At 43.9% G+C, this 16,903-nt stretch overlaps 1 protein-coding gene across 1 annotated transcript in view; it reads right to left on the bottom strand.

Annotated features, from left to right (window-relative positions):
• Window positions 1-16,903, bottom strand: part of FLT1 (fms related receptor tyrosine kinase 1) — a 176,964-nt gene that overhangs the window by 134,651 nt on the left and 25,410 nt on the right. The window contains exons 2-3 of the mRNA XM_058277019.1: window positions 12,742-12,838; window positions 12,142-12,368 (exon numbers count right to left, since the gene is read on the bottom strand). Coding sequence (XP_058133002.1) covers window positions 12,142-12,368; window positions 12,742-12,838 — 324 coding nt within the window. The remainder of the gene's footprint in view (window positions 1-12,141; window positions 12,369-12,741; window positions 12,839-16,903) is intronic.

Raw genomic sequence — 16,903 nt, 5'->3', positions numbered from 1 at the left:
GAAGATTTTTGGCCGTGTCCCAAGTCCTGGTACTCCCAGCGCTGCTCCTGAATGATGATATTATAAAACTCTTCTGGGACTTCACAGATTCGCCACTGCTGCCCCTCATGTTACAGATGAGGAACCCGAGGTCCAGGGGATGGAGAGCCCTTCCGCCAAGCACAGGAATTCTACTGGTGGCCAAAACTGAACTCAGGTTTCTTGTCTCCTGGACCTCTACCACCCTCAAGCCTGGCCCTGATACTTCTGAATGGCACCATGTGACAATGACTTCAAATATCCCCACCTGGTAGGGGAAATGAGGTGCCAGAGAGGACCTTCTGGCAGAACTTCCAGGTGCGATTACTGATGAGCAAGTCTCTGAATAAAGTTTGAGTCGTCGGAGACTCAGCTCAGCAATGTGCTCTCAGGCACTGAGGACTCTGGGAGCATCTGTGACAACCACCTGAGAACCCAGGGCAGTCAAACCAGAGCAAGCCCTGTGTGCCAGAGACTAGAGACAGAATCAGTTAGAAGGGTGAAACCCTCCTCAAGCCCCGAGGGTGCTTTGGCCAGACTCCTCTCTAGCTGGGAGCCTGAGTTCTTCTACAGATCAACCTCTATATTCCCGCAAGAATGTTCCCTTCAGAGCCTTGAGTAGCAGGAGTTGGGAGCCAGCGTTTCTGCTGCACCACGGAACCCTCGGGTCGCAGCTTCCTCATCTATGAAGCGTGATAAGCACTTGCAATTCCCCAGCTCATGCTTCAACAGAGAGTGATTTGAAATGTTCACCCTTGGAGAGCACACTGACAACCCCCTGGGGCTGGAGAGGGAAGGAATATGATGAGATGAGAGAGAGAAAGGGTGGTGGCAGTCGAGAACGTGGGGGCCTGCATGGAAGGGGCATTCCCTGCTTGCTCCAGCCACTTACCATGTGGGAACACAGCCAGTGTGGCTAGGTTTCCCAATTTTTAAAGGTAAGTAGGAAATCAGATTTTTTAGTTAATTCTTCCAATTATGAAGAGTTGGCAGCCCAGAGCACTATGCCTGCTACTCAAAAACGTGTGCCAGCCGAATCTGGCCAACACATTCCCAGTTGGCAACTCTGCCCCACCTTTGTATATTGCACACAGATTCCCAGGGTAGTTGGTGTGGAAATCCCAGCAAGAGTGGGTTGGAAAAAGCAGGGGCTTCAGAATCTACCAGACCTGAGCCCAAAGTTCGACTTGATCATTTACAAAGTGTACAACCTTAAACAAGTTCCTGAATTTCTCCAACACTTCAGTAAAAGGGGAGCGATAGCATCACTGATCTCACCGGGCTGTTGTGAGGATGAAAGGTGACGGTGTATGTAATGAGCCTGAGGCAGATTTCGGCAGACAGTGATCCATGCCAGGTACTCACTGACTCTCACTGCTGCAAAGGCCCTGGGGTAGTCAATCGTGCAATCCCACCCACTGAGCACCTTCCTATACTGACGGCCGAGATGGAGGTGCACGAGGAACTCACCATCTCCCGAGACAGCTCACTCCACTTTGGGATAGCTCTGACTGTTAGAAAGTATTTCCTGATTCAGGCTGAAATCTGCCTGTCTTGGTTTCTTTCATTCTTAGATAGCAGTTCTGCCATCTAGGATTAAAAATAGGAAGACTCATCTTTTTCTGACCTGAGAAAACCTTAAAAGGTTGTCCTACTTGCTTCTCCCATTTTCCCTTACTTTTTCAGATTAAATATTTCTGTCCCTTCAACCATTCCTTACCAATGAAAATAAAGAAATTTTAAGTCAATGCTCATAACCCTATACGGCAGGCACCCATTTTACAGATGAGGAAAATGAAGTTTAGTGGGGTTTAATAACTTGCCCAAACTACAGCGAGATGGGCTTGGAATTCAGAGCCAGGTCCTCTAGCTCCAGAGGCTATGTTCTGAGCCAGCGCGTCTTGACCTTGAGCCCTTGAACCATCCCAATTACTCTCTTCTCAAAGAATTCCCATTTTTAACGTCCCTCTTGAAGTGCAAACTGAACAGTGACATCAGTACCACCTTTACTCTTGGCACTTGATATTTATTAATGCAGCCCAAGAATGCCCTTGCTTTCTTGGAAGCCGCACTGCCCCACTGACTTTTCCACACATGCCCTCTCAGCCGTATCTTCCCCCGTAAGGTCCTAGAGAAGTTAGCTGCTTTTCCAAACCAAATACAGGCTTTTACATTTATTCCTGTAAAATCTATTATTGTGAATCTCAGTTCACTGTTCCAGTCTTGGACATTTTTTGGATCATGATTCTCTCATGTGATAAGAATTTTTACCCCCCAGTTTGGCTCATTTCCTCAGGCTGCCCTTGACTTCCTAATCAAATCTAAGAGGCCTGGTAAGACTAATATCAAATAAGAATCCCATGCTTCTTTCTTTCAATCAGAGCTATCCCATTTATTGAGCATCTCCTATTTTTAAATTTTATTTTATTTACTTAACTATTCTTATTTCTCTCCCCCACCCTCCATTATCTGCTCTCTGCGTCCATTCGCTGTGTGTTCTCCTGTGTCTGTCGTATTCTCATTAGGCAGCTCCGGGAACCCATCCTGGGACCTTCCGGAGTGCGAGAGAGGCGATCATTCTCTTGCTCCACCTCAGCTCCCTACTTCGCTTTGTCTCATATTGCCTCTTCTCTGCATCTCTTTTTGTTGCGCCACCTTGCTGCATCAGCTGTCTGTGTGGGCGGCACCACTCCTGGGCGGTCTGCTCTCCTGCATGGGGCTGCACTCCTTGCATGGGGGCCATCCCTGTGTGTGGTGCACTCCTTGCACGCGGCAACACTCCACGTGGGCCAGCTCGCCACGCGGGCCAGAAGGTCCTGGGTATCGAACCCTGCACCTCCTACATGGTAGGCGGAAGCTCTATCTGTTGAGCCACATCCACCTTCTACTGACCAGACCCCTCAGGGTAAGCAAGACAGACTCAGTCCTGGTCCTCACAGAGCTCATGAGAAGTAAGGCCCGTGGGAAAGGTGACAGTCAGGAGAAGCACCAAACCTAGATTAGGGGCAGTTTGAGGCTTTCCAGAGGGCCTGATGTTTAACCCGAGACCTGAAAAATGAGTAAGAATAAGCAGAAGAGCTAGGGCGAGCAGCAGGGAAGGCTGAAGAACATTCCAGGTGGAGCGTCCTTGGCCTATAGCCCTCTAAACTGCTTTTTCCAGTATTGCTCTGTAATATGTTTCACTGAACCTATTTTATTTGACCTATCAATTTGAAGGCCCCTTAAAGGTTGAGGATGTTACCCTCAGACTTCCTGCTCTCCCTGGCCCAGAGCCTTTCACACCTCAGGAATTCCTACTATTACTCCCAAACTGTAGGCACTTGGCCACATATGCTCATTTAATCTCCTAACAACCCCTGGAGGGGATACTGTTCTCATCTTTCAGATGAGGGGCCCAGATGCTCAGAAGATGATACCAACAATCATTCTAGCATACACTTCTATAGTGCTTCCAGCAAGTCGGATGCTGAGCTGGATGCTTTCAGCTCCTGACCACCTCCTCAAGGCTACGAGCTCCTGGCCTTCTCTGCCGTGTACTGACCACAGGCAAATCACTTCTCTGTGAACTGGAGATGAAAGTGCTAGCACGACTCCCCAGGGCCCTTGTGAGGATACAATCTGTTAACACACACAAAGGGCTTCCCAGTGGAGCACGGCACAGTAGGACCGACCTAAACGCTCACCACCTCAGTCAGGAGCTGGTCCAGAGCCAGAGGCCCAGCATGCACCAAAACAGGGATCTGAACACCATCTGATACCCAGATCACATGTTTCAACTACAGCTTATTAGTTATATTGGATGAAGGAAGGAAGGGAGGGGTGTTGATTGCTTCAGTAAGTCACTGCTTTTGAAGAGCACAGCAACCCAGCAAAAAAATGCATCACATGACACAAACCTTTTAAATAGTCAAGGAAACCGTAGACTACCAGAACTGCGAGGCTTAAAGATGAAAAGACATCACCTCTGCACCTCTGGGCAGGGCAGGCACTTCATGATCATTGCTAAATAAAATTGTGACATGTCAGAAACTTTAAAGCTGTTCAGTTTAAGGGGATTTTTCCTGAACAACTCCTTGCTTAAAAAATGAAGCAATTTTTTAAAAAATCCTTAAAAGCATAAAGTTTCAGTCTCCTATTTGCTACACTTCCTGATGGTGGGGAGGGGGGGGGAGGGAAGGGAAATGAGAGGGTATGCTCAATTTCATTGTCTTTGGACCTGGTTGCCCTCTTGAGATTTTATATTTCTCTCCCAGTCATCAACTTTTCATAGTTGTAGGTTGAGCTGTTGGGGCTCTTTCAAGACTATGTTCATTCTGATTATTTTTGAGTACTAGTGTAGTTCTGATAAATGACCAGTGATACATAATTAAGTTGCCGCTAGCAATGTGTCTCTAGAAAGCTGGCAGGCCAACTTTTGTTCTGGATCCTACGGAACATCAGGAAGTGTTCGCCCTCAGACGGAGCAGCCAAAACAGCTGGCATCGAGTGCTTAGGATGAAATTCCTGGGAACATGCTAAGGGAATACAAGGTCTGGGGCAGGGGCTCAGGAAAGAAGGTGCAGTGTTCCTGGCTGCCAACAACCTACCAAGAAAAGTGGCTTCTGTTCCAATCACACGGAGGTGTTTCCTACAGTCAAGGCCCCTTTGATGTCTAATGGCAAAAATGTTTCTAGAAGGAAATGTGACATGATGGGGCTTAGAGCTATCAAGATGCTTTCCACCCAATTTTCCTGTAACTAGAAAGGAGAATGGTTAAGAGCCGAGCTCCTTCTCTCAGTGTTCTGGCCATGTGGTCCTAATCAGCTATCCCTCCGTGATGGAGAGAATGGATAATCTCCTGGGCTTTAGCCCCAGAGGCAGTGCACCCGGGCTGTAGGGGGGGTCTGCTTCCCCAGGAAAACTCTGCAATTCCCATTAATAATGCCGTCAATGTAGATTTTAAACCCCAGAAATATTTGTTTTCCTTCTCTTGAAGAAAAAAATAAAATTCAGCACCACCTGACCTTGTACTAGATTTCTAATGAAGCTGCATGCAGAGACAGGCCAGAAAGTTTCCTTCTTCATAGAAGGTCATGTGAAGCAGAATTCTGCAAATGCTAGCCAGCCTCAGCCTGCCACCCACCTGGGTTTCCAGACATGCTGTTGGGAGGCTGAGAGTCCAAACTCTGTTCACCCCAACATGTTCATCGGTCTCCTGAGCAAAGCCATCATGTAATGATGTGAAAAGGACAAACATGCCCTCGTACCCAATCTGTCTGCAGTTGCTGCTTTGCTGGTGATGCCAGGTGACTTTAATTAAAGTTTGCATCTCAATAACTTTGGACTGAAGTGACCACTAGGATAGGATTCTTAAACAGTCCCAGAGCCCAGAACGCTGGAAGCCAATTCTTCCTGGAAGATTCCTAGAAAAAACCCAGGCTTCAGAAAATGAACTGTCAGAGCCAAGTAGCTAGGGATAGAGGGGAAATGAGAAAGGGAGGGGTGGGGGAAGGGGAGAACAAGCACATGTGGAAAACTGAAATTTAAAACTGGTGCAACTCTAGAGATTAACCGAGCAATAGCAGACGATGCCAGAGATTTGTTAAGAAACCCAGCCCCAAAGAAGGCAGTCAACTAACGTGAGAGTTTCCCTTTTTTGTGGGTTCAATTGCTATTTTGTCTACAAAAGGTAAAGTGTTTTATTTAGCCTGTTTTTCCTCATAGGAGAATTCTTACAAATACAAACAATATTTTCTCTGTAGGGGCTTGGGAAACCTGCCTGGCCACGGGAGGCTCCTCCCGCCCCATCACGGTCACGTCACAGTGAGTGACATGGTGTGCCTGACAGGGCCACTAAGAAGCCGGCACATCCCCACTTCCTCTCGGTTTGGGATGAAAGGCTGGCCTCCTGGTGCGTTCCTACCTTACAGGTGCCCTTCACATCACCACAGGGGAAAGTGTGGAGGTAGCAAGGCTTCTCTGAGCAAACCCGCAGGTCGCTCCTCTTTCCACTGCTGCCCCTACTTGTTCTAACGGCCGCACCTACTGGACTCGACATACCCACCTGGCAAATCTGGCAAGAAGCACCAACTGCACAGCCACAACCCAGCCAAGCACCTTCTGTGGGCCCCACACTGGGACAGCCCTGGGAGGGAGCGTAAGGCAAGGCAGCCCTGGAGCAGAACGCTATTGTACGCTGCTCTACACCCAAGAGCCAACCCCGGAGGGGCCCGCTTTTCAACAATTTGGTTATCCTTTTTATTTAAAAAAAAAAAAAAGTGAACTTGCACACTTCAAAATCCTCATGAATCTACTGTGAATCGTGGCCCTAGAATGACACAAAGGGCCAGGACACCATCACTGAGCTCTCCGGGCCTCCCACAGAAGATATAACAGGGTCTGGCGGGTGGCAGGTGTGGAGAAGGATCTGCAGACGGACTGAATCTGCGGATGGAGCCTCCTGGGAAAGACCTGAGGGAAAACACCTCAGGCAAGAGAGACAGGCCCGAGTGCCTTTCACAGAAATCGGCAGCCATGAGGGGAGGCCTCAGGAAGGGCCTGCAAAGATGCCCTGGGCTTACAACTGTGCAGCTTTCTGAAATAAAAAAGCATAGAAATGGCCAACTCTGGTCATTTTTCAAGTTTTTTATATCAAGTTCCACAGTAAGAATTATATTTTACGTAAGATCCAGATGTGTATATATTTTACGTATATGTGGGTATGATGGCGATATGCGCATAAAACTGAAACAAAAGTGCTACAAAAAAGTTTCACTTATCTTTACTAGTTGCTACACTTGGATATTTTCCATTCTATTCTGGCTCATTTGTAAAAAAATGTTGGTTGCCACCCATTAATTTGACCCCACATCCACTAATGGGGTGGGATTGCACATTTTTAAAAGCCATTTCAACAGAGTTGATGACTAGAGCTGTGACTTTTTCCTGTGGTGGACACTGGAATGCAGCAGTGAAACCAGAGGTGGAGAAAGTGCTGGAACAAGGCTCTCTCCCCAACAGGAGACAGTGCAAAGCTCTTGGGATCAGGAATTGTTTCTCTAAGATCTACTGCTCAGAAACATATTCTGCAACCATCTTAAACTCAAAAGGGAAAAAAAAAGAATTTGAAAGTTTAAAAACTTTAATAACTACAGCATCTATGTTCTTAAAAATTAAAACAATCAACAACTAGTTCGTGGCTTGAAGCCAAAGGCTGAACCCCCAGTGCAGTGGACACAGCCCTGACCTTGGGGTCTAACCTGGGACTCCGTCCTGCTCTGCAGTTTATTCTCTGTGAATCTCAGGCAGGTCACTGGGAGCTGTTGTCAAATATACAAAATGAAGAAATAATACTAACGAGGGTTGTCTCAGAGATAATTAGTAAACGTTCTTCAGAAAATCTAAAGCAGTAAACAAACATGGGCATTGAATTATGCTCAAAATATCTGGGCTGTTAAGGGTTTTTACTTGTTCAAGTTTCCAAAGCAAGGGAGAGATTTCCTCACTAACCACATTTATGGGAAAGCATAATTATCATAATTCTCTTCCAGAATATCCAGGTAGTTAGATTTTCTACCACCTTTCAGTTGTATGTCCAGTGTGTCTGATAATTTTTCTACCTCGAGTTAAACTGTGATGCAAATCTCATCAGTTTTATGTATATGGGAGAACTAACGAAGGAGAAATTTGCTACGAAAGTGCTCAACTCCATTTGCTTTCATCAATTCAGAGAGAAAAACAAGTACAAAGAAACAGGAGAAAAGAGAAGAATTTCTTTCACAGGAAAGAAATAGAAGATACATACCCAACCAAAACATATTTTTCCCTTTCCAAGTGTAATTGTTCAAGAGAAGACATTATACCTAAATAGCCCCTGAAAGGCTTGGGGACAGAGGCAAGGCAGGGTAGGGGTGTAGGACTGATTTCACACATGGGAGATCAAGATGCTAATTTCTAGGGGAGGCACTGACCAGGCAGGACATACGCCGAGGACACCATTCAAAACCTCTTCTGGCCTTTTATTTTTTTAACTTCATAGTTGCAATTCACATAATAATAATTTCTGTGAAATCCTCTGATTTGTAGAGAGGGTTTGTGTAATCCGGGGGGAGAAAGAAAAAGTGTGAAAGTCCACCAAGAAGCACCATTACCACAGGTCTAGAAGAATTAGGAAGCTCTCTACATGTGTTTCTCTTTATGACCCAGAATTTTGTAGCTATGGCGGCTGGGAGATTTATTTTCACAAAATCCATTTCCTAAAAAAATAAATAAAAAGTACATAGCATTTTCAGCTATACTCACTAGAAAAACATATGTTAAAAAATTTTTTAAAAAAACAAAAAACAAAGAAAAAAATATATTTCTTGAGACCAAGCCAGGGGTCCATGGGGAGAGGACACTGATGAGGAGGAAGATGTCCTCACATAACTGTAATTCAGTGGGACAAAGCTTTTCCTGGCTATGGGCCCTGAATCAAGTTGCCCAGATGCCCCTTCCAGAATTGTGTCCCTCACGCAACCCCAACATCCAACAGACTGACGGACTGAGTCCCTCGAATCCATCAGCTCCCCTCTTCCCCCACTGCTACGACCATGAACTCCGGCCCCCACCCCTCCTGCTCGGAAGCCCACCACAGCCCCCTTCCTGGTCTCCCTGCCTCAGTCTTGTCCCTCCAGACTTTTCTCCCCTGAGATCCTAAAGGGAAAATCTGACCACGTCGCTCTGTGGCCTAGACTTTTCCACAGCTCCCCGCCGGCTTTGATGGGAAATGGCTTAGTACTCTGACTTGGAAAATGAAGAGAATCAAGCTTCACCGCATTGTTGTGAGAATTAAGTGGCAGTAAACAAAACCAGTTGTTTAAACGAAAAGAAATATACATATATAAGAAATAATTTCATTAAGGGTGATTTTAACCAACCAGACAATTCTGTAAGTAAAGCAAAAACAATTACTTGGGCAATTAATTTGACTTAATGCATTATGTCAGAGGTCAGGTGGATTTATGTAAGTTGTCATTTTAAAGGGACGATAGCGATCTTTCTGTACGCTGCACATCAGATGTTACCGCCAAATCGGTGTTCAGTTGGGCACTGTGTCTACTGCATCGCAGGCAATCGATACTGTCCAAACAACAGTTTGTTCATAATTCACCTACTGCATTTGACATTATACAGACAGAGCTATGTAGTCCTGATTCTTTCCCTATAACACACAAGTCTGCCTTTACAAAAGATCTGCCTAAACATCCCTTCTTTCAAGAAAGCCAAAATGAATGCCAACACATCTGCAGATGCTTATCAGGGACAAAATCCTCCCACCAGAGTAAGGTGTTCTAAAGTAAATATTCAACAGTAACAAATAAACGATAACCCATTACTATCGAGTGAGTAATCACAGCTGGGTATGAGGGAATGCCCGGGGGTTTATTGATTCAGATGACTCATATTCTCTGAGTCATCAGAGATTTGTGCCCTAAATAAAATTAAACTTGTAGCGCAGTGAGCATTCAACAAAAATGAAGGCCTAAAGCTAATTCTCAAAGAGAGAATTAATAAAATAATGAGAACATGAAATGCATAAAATATCCAGATATTCGAAAATGTCATAATTGCTTAATGAATCATATCACAGCAACCTTGGACTCCAGCAAAGTGCGATTATGAGCCCACTATCACTCTCCCAGGAAAGAGATGACAAAATCGGTGTTACTGCTCAAAGTTTCAGGCACACTGCCTGTGTTCCCTAAATACTTGCTGATTAAATTCATTAACAAAGAAATAAGATTCGGGTAGCTCTTCTGCAGTTACATTATTGATCCAAACATCTTTTAGTATTAGTGCTATTTAAAAATAAACACCCTCATTCTATCTCCTAGCAATTTTTCTCATTGAGCCCACATAACATTCATATAGTATTATATTATTCCATAATAATATCCTTTCACAAGCACACAGTCCTTGAAATAGCAGTTTCCTAATTTCCAACCAAACAGTGCAAGAATTTTGTGGTATTAGGACTTACAACTTTACGTAATATTTATGAATGATGACAACAGAGCAAACATTGTAGAGTATGTGGTACTACTTCCCCACCCTTGACCCCAAAATGGACAATAATAATCAATCATGGTATAATTTCCCACTAAGCCTGGAGTTTATCTCCACGTCATTTTCAACATGGTATTCCTTTACCAAATATTATTGAATTCTTACTATGGGCCAGGTGCTGTGCTGAGTAATCAAGACAGATGTGGACCTTGCTGGCGTGGGGCTTAGATTACCAATTTGGTGTGACACCCAAAATAATGACTGTCTGCCATATCTGCTCTAATGTATAGCTCACATGGAACTAACTTTAAATAGCTAAGCTCCAGTTTTCTCTTCTGCCTAACAGGGGCTCTGCACGCCCAACCTGGTGGCTCCATAAATCCAGAATGTCTGCTGACAAGTGTGGGAGTTAAAGACGAAAAGAGCTGAACATTATTTTTTAAGGGAGAAAAAAAAGGAAATGGCCTTAGGCAATCGGCAATTTTTATTTATTTAAATCTCTAATTCTCAAGTAGGACTCTGTTAAACCCACAGCAGAAAGTTTTATGGGAATTCTTGTATGAACTTTCCCCCCAACCTCCCAGAGAGGCAGGAATAGAAGTGCTTTCTTTCCCTGCAAACATCTTTAAGCATACTATATGACATGGAGTTAGGAAAAGAGAACAGGTGGCTGCTTACGTGACCTTTCCCACCAGTATCAAGCTCGTTGTCTTCTTTCTCCCTGATCGGCATGACTCCCACTCTAAAAATCTGTTTTTAACTCTGCACCCTCTCCCCACTGCTTCACTCACTACCTTCCACCTTCTCTTTCTTCCCATAGAAGTAGGGTGAATTTCCCAAGCAAAGTGCCTGGCTTATATCTGATTCTTATTTTTAAGGGAGCTGATTGCATTCCTGTGATGACAAATTGCTAGGAAGCTGCAGTCTCCTACATTAAACATTTCCCCTCCTCCCCCAGAAGCATAAAATGAAAAGACAGGATTTTGGAGGAGCAGGGACAGAAAAGTGGCTTGGTCAAATTCAGAATGGTAACTAACTTACTGTCAAAGTCATGTAACTGTTCTCTTGTCTCCTAAAACTAATCCTGAATCTGGATAATTTCATCTTGGGTTTGGGTAAAACATTGTCTAGTTGCCTTGTTTTCCCACAGTAAAAAAGAATCCCACCAAAACAGAATTCTGTTGTACTGCCTTCAGTGCTAAGGCCTCTTTCTTTACATCACCAGGAGGTAGAACGACAACGTCTATCTGGCTCCTGACGATGGTGGTTGGATTTTTGTTTTGAACATGATTTTGTGCCTGAGGGGCCTACTAACTTCACTTTATGTTCTCTAGAGCCTAGTGGCTTTTTCCCACCTTTCAAGGGAAAATAAAATGGCAGGTCACGTTTCTTACTCTTTCTCAGTGATCCATTCTTATTGTCAATTCATACTCCTTTAAGGATTTGCATTTCTTCCCTCTGAATATTACTTCTTTTGTTCATTCTCCAAGGAGGGAAACAGTACTATAAACATTATAACCACAAAATGACTCATTTTTACCTTTTTCCCAGCTCTTACACCATTATAATACTTGCTTAATGAAAATGAGCTACACCATCATCAAGTGGAATGAGTTTTCTGGCATTCAATAGACATTAACATGGTCACATTTATTAATATAATAGGAAAAGCCCACAATGTTTTACAATTCTGCTATATAAGAGAATGCACTTGTGTTGAAGGACAAACATTCTTGTATTCTATTTTGAGTTGCTCAAAAATCAAGAAACAAAACTAAAATGTTTGTCAATCATTTATTCATCCAACTATGTGCCAGGCACTATTTTATTTTAGGTGGTTAAACTGAAGACAAGAATCTCCCTTGATGAACCTAGAATCTACTGGTCCTTAAAACTTATGGCTGAAACTGATTAAAAAAAAAAAATTAAAAGTGCATTCCACAAGTTTCTACAACTAGGGTGGAATCTTTTTCCTAGCCCACTTCTTTCATACTCCCTAGGAAAGCCACCTGCCCAAAGAATCAGGATGAATTTACTGATCCACTGCAGAAAACACCACCATCACCACCAGCAGAATCTGGAAACTAGAAGTCTTACCATTAATAAATACATAGATTGCAGATTCTGTTTCCTTCTTCTTTGAAGCAGATCTAGATAAATATTTGCAGCTGTAGAAGCCAGTATGGTTTGCCTGAGCGTCGCTCAACATCAAAGTACTGCAGAAGTGCTGGCGATTTCTTCCACAGACAGATTTAGTAATGCTCAGCCGTTGGCTTTCCTTACTCACCCACTGAGGCAAAGACCAGGAGTGGGCTGTTTTGCCCCTGCAATGGCAGATAAGAAAACACAATTACAGGGGCCGGGGCTCATGCATTTCATCAGGAAGTGCTATGTTGAGGGCCCCTCTCACAATGTGTAGGAATCTTCCTCTTTACGGAAAAGCAGCACATTTAGAAAAACCTTTAAACGATACTCAGAATAACGATACGAAAAAGTTTGGGGAGCCCTCCCCTGTCCCCCACCTCGAGTGAGGTAATTCTCTCCCCATGGTGAATCACTGTCTGGGTGAGGCGGGATCCTGCAGTTTGCAGTTTTCAGGAGCCCCTGCTGCCTCTCAGGGCAACGATTCTGGATGGATGGTTTTAGAAGCCCCAGGAAAGGCACCCAGATCATGCCCAAATCAACGCAGCCACTTACTTGCATTTGAGATACAGCGTCTGGCCTGCCTGCACGACGTGCTGGGTGCCTTTTAAATTCAGTTCAGGATCTTTGAATTTTGAACCTGAACTGCATCCTAGAAAACAAATTTTTAAAATATATTATTTGCAAAGTCCTCTCCTTTTTTTAAAAAAAATAGTTACGTCTTTCAATATAGGTGAGTTTTCATCTTTAACTTTCACTGCCAAAAAAAACCCCACAACATCTAATATGAATTTCTCTTAATTCACAAATTTCTTCTAGTCTAAACCTTGCTCACAAATATCCCTTTTTATACCTAATGACCTAAATAATATCGACCCCCATTTATTTAGAATGTCGATAGTCATACATAGTTCAAAACGCAACTATATTAAGAACATATAATAAATGATTAATAACTCTCAGTTTATAGAACTACCATACCACCCAGCGATTGTACTGCTAAGTATGTACCCGAAAGAACCGAAAGCAGGGACTCCAATAGACATTGCACACCAATGTTCACAGCAGCACTATTCACGATAGCCAAAAGGTGGAAGCAACCCAGGAGTCCATCAGCAGATGAGCGGGTAAACGAAATGTGCTGTGTACATACAGTGGAATATTACTCAGTCTTAAAGAAAGAATGAAGTTCTGATACATGCTAGAATATGGTTTAACCTTGAAGACATCATGTTGAGTGAAATAAAAGTAGATACCTAGGGATAGAAATTGTATGATGAGACAGCTAGAACATGCAAAATCATAAAGGCAGAAAGTAAGGGAAGAGTACAGGTTCCTGGGGAGGGGTGGGGGAAAAGGAGTGCAAGGTTTCTCTTTAGGGTGATAGAAAAGTTCTGATAATGGATGGTGGTGAGGGTAGCACAGCTTTGGGAATGTGATTCATCTCTCTGAATGGTTTGCTTGAGATGGAAAGTTTATGTTGTCTATGTCTCCACAATTAAAAAATAAAGAGCAACTGAAGAGACAATGACAATTAAATGTAATATGTGATCCTGGATGGGATCTAATAATGGAGGAGAAAAGCTCAAGTTGAAATATCCCCAGCGTGGGACATGACACCTGGGGATGAGCCTCCCTGGCACCGAGGGATCACTACCAAGTACCAGCTGATGATGCAACTAGAAAATGACCTTGAATTAAAGGTTCAACACGGACCAGCAGAATATCCCTGTCTACATATAATAACAGGAGATTAAAATGCTGTTTGACCTAATAATGTAAGGGGGAAATGGAAAGGAGAAATGAGTTTATATGGCTATGACTCTCTAAAAAAGAGTCTGGAGGTTGTCAGAAGGATTGCCCTTATGCACACCTGAGCAGAGTCTCAGAGACAGATAAAGTAGATACAACCCCAGGTATTGGTTCTTTTGAGGGCTAAAGAGACCCACAGGTTCTATGGTCATGGCAGATGGGGTTCACTGCCATGTCAGTTGGCCCTTCTTTGGAGCTGGTGTTTCTGCGTGATGGAGCTGGACACAGATGGGATCTCTTTTTACAAGAATTTCATGCTACTTTACTGGAATTGTAGTTGGTGGTGGGGTTTAAGAGATATCTAGGGGATTTGAATCTCTGGACTGACAATATGATAGCCAGGCCCTGAGCCTCAACAGACTTCAACTCCTACGCTCTGATTTATTGGACTTACCCCACTCAGCTAACATGGAGTTGAAGAATGTCAACCACCACACCATGGAGCCTAGAGTGCCTACAACTGAAAGCAGGAGGATTGTATCCAGTATCCATGTGGAATCTAAGCCTCCTCTTGACATAGATGTGCAATGGACACAACCAATCCAAGGTCCACAGAGAAAATGTGGCATTGGTGTGGGAAAAGTGGCCATGGTGGCTGCTGTGGGTGCGGGGAATGGGAGGAAGAGATGAGATGTGGAGGCATTTTCGGAACTTGGAGTTGTCCTGGGTGGTGCTTCAGGGACAATTACTGGACATTGTAGATCCTCCCAGGGCCCACTGGATGGAACATGGGAGAGTATGGGCTATGATGTGGACCATTGACCATGAGGTGCAGCGATGCCCAGAGATATACTTACCAAATACAATGGATATGTCATGATGATGGGAAAGAGTGTTGCTGTGGGGGTAGTGGTGGGGTGGGGGCAGTGGGGTTGAATGGGACCTCATATTTTTTGAATGTAATATTTTTTTAAAATGAATAAAAAAATTAAAAATAAATAAATAAAAATAAAAAAACTTCTTTAATTAAAAAAAAAAAGTTAAATACCTGAACTTGATAACTTCCCTGAAGGTGGATACCTAAGTAAATATCCTTATTCTTAGGAAATAGATACAGAAGTATTTTGTTCAAGGAGTATGATGTATACAACCTGTCAAATGTTCAGGAGAGAGAGAAAGAACGTGATACAGCAAATGTGGCAAAATGTTAAATTTGGTGGATATCGGAGTGGGGGTGGGGTAGGCTGGAGTTCCCTGTATGGGTTTTGTATTATTTTCCCAACTGCCCTGTAAGTTTGAAATTATTTCCAAATAAAAAGTTTAAAGGAAAAAAAAAACAACTCTCAGGATTAAATGTTAGTGTCACCTAGCAAATATTTCTAATACTGAACTTCTACCAGAGTGGGTCATCTGGTCGTACAGTCTTTCTGATCTTTTTCATGAATAAAAAATAAAGAAATGTTCCTGGTTTCCTTGATATTTGGGGCAAGTCATTTCCCTTTCTCTACTAGTTTCCTCATCTGGAAAACTAATTACAGAATCACCGCACGCTGACCCAAAGTCAGTTTTAGAAGCCGTTTGATTTGCCTTATGCCATCTACAAGTACCCTCTACAATGTTTCAGTAAAAAAGCAGCCCTGCTCGCTTACACAACTTGACAAGCACATCTCAGGGAGGCTTGTCTTTGATGAAAGAAGCTCCGCAGAGTCGCTTTAAAACCTATCCACGCCTATATAAGGCAATCGTGAAAGCCATCCTAGCGCCCAGCTGCGTGAGCCTGGAAAAGTCACCTATCTTTCCAGAGCTCAGCTCTCTTTACCTGTGAAACGACGGGTGGCCCACGACCTTGGGTCTCCGACCTTCCATTTCTGACAGCCCCATCCCAGGATTCTTTTAGCCATGGGTGCTACAAGAGGTTGAGCCTCCCCTAAAGCGCTCATTGCTCTATGACTAATCAGAGTAGCGCTCCACGGGAGTCTCTCACTCTTCCTCCCCCTCCCTTCTCCTTCCTCCTCTTCTCCCTGCTGAGGTTGCTGCCAGGCCCTGGAAAAGTGGCCCAGGGGCCCAGGATTAGTGCTCCGTAGGCAGGGGTGGGGGCTGGTGGGCGGGGGTGGGAGGAAAGTTAGTCTTAGCAGGTGCAGTAATTGGACCAATATTAGGGAATAACTTTTGCTTAAAAAAAATAGATTTGGGAGCGGATATAGCTCAAGTGGTTGAGTGCCTGCTTTCCACATATGAGGTCCTGGGTCTGATTGCCGGTACCTCTTAAAAACAAACAAACAAACAAAAAAACCAAACTCTCATTGGGGAGCAGATGTAACTCAGTGGTTGGGCACGTGCTTCCCATGTACGAGATCCTGGGTTCAATCCCCAGTACCTCTTAAAAAAATAAACAAACACATTTAGGCAGTGGGATTCATCATGAGAAGATGGAAGAGAAAGCTCCCCTAGCTTTGAAAGTTGGGTCAAAGATCTGTGAGATGAGATATTCCTGCCAATTCTACCACTAAGTCTAGCAACACACCTGAGTGTCTCTCCAAGAGCAAGCTGGACTCAGTTCCAGCTCTAGGTTTGGGGCTCTGTTCCTCCACTCCCTGGATGGCCTGGGGGTTCCTTAATCTTCTGCACCTTAGGAGCCAAGGGTATGTATGAGGAAAACCACCATCTCCCTCTCAGCCACGTTGTGTGACTCAAAGCTGCGTCTGTGGGAGACTCTCTTCTGCTGAACGGTAGGTGCTCACTATCTCCTCCGTCCCCCGAGTCATTTCCCTACCCCAGCCCCGTCCCTGCTTCTGTCAGAAGAATATTTTGCTGGGCATGTAATTACAAAGACATTAAATTAACATGGTATACTTTTCTGATGTAGCTGTGATAGAAATTAATATTTTAAAGTAACTTTTATAGGCAATAAGTCCTGGTATCGAAATACTACTAGAAAAAAAGGTTCAATATTTGCCCTTATAAA

The sequence above is a fragment of the Dasypus novemcinctus genome, chromosome 15 (genome assembly GCF_030445035.2).
Source record: "Dasypus novemcinctus isolate mDasNov1 chromosome 15, mDasNov1.1.hap2, whole genome shotgun sequence".
In the NCBI taxonomy this organism is placed as follows: Eukaryota; Metazoa; Chordata; class Mammalia; order Cingulata; family Dasypodidae; genus Dasypus; species Dasypus novemcinctus.
This window is presented reverse-complemented; position numbering and strand designations above follow the sequence as displayed.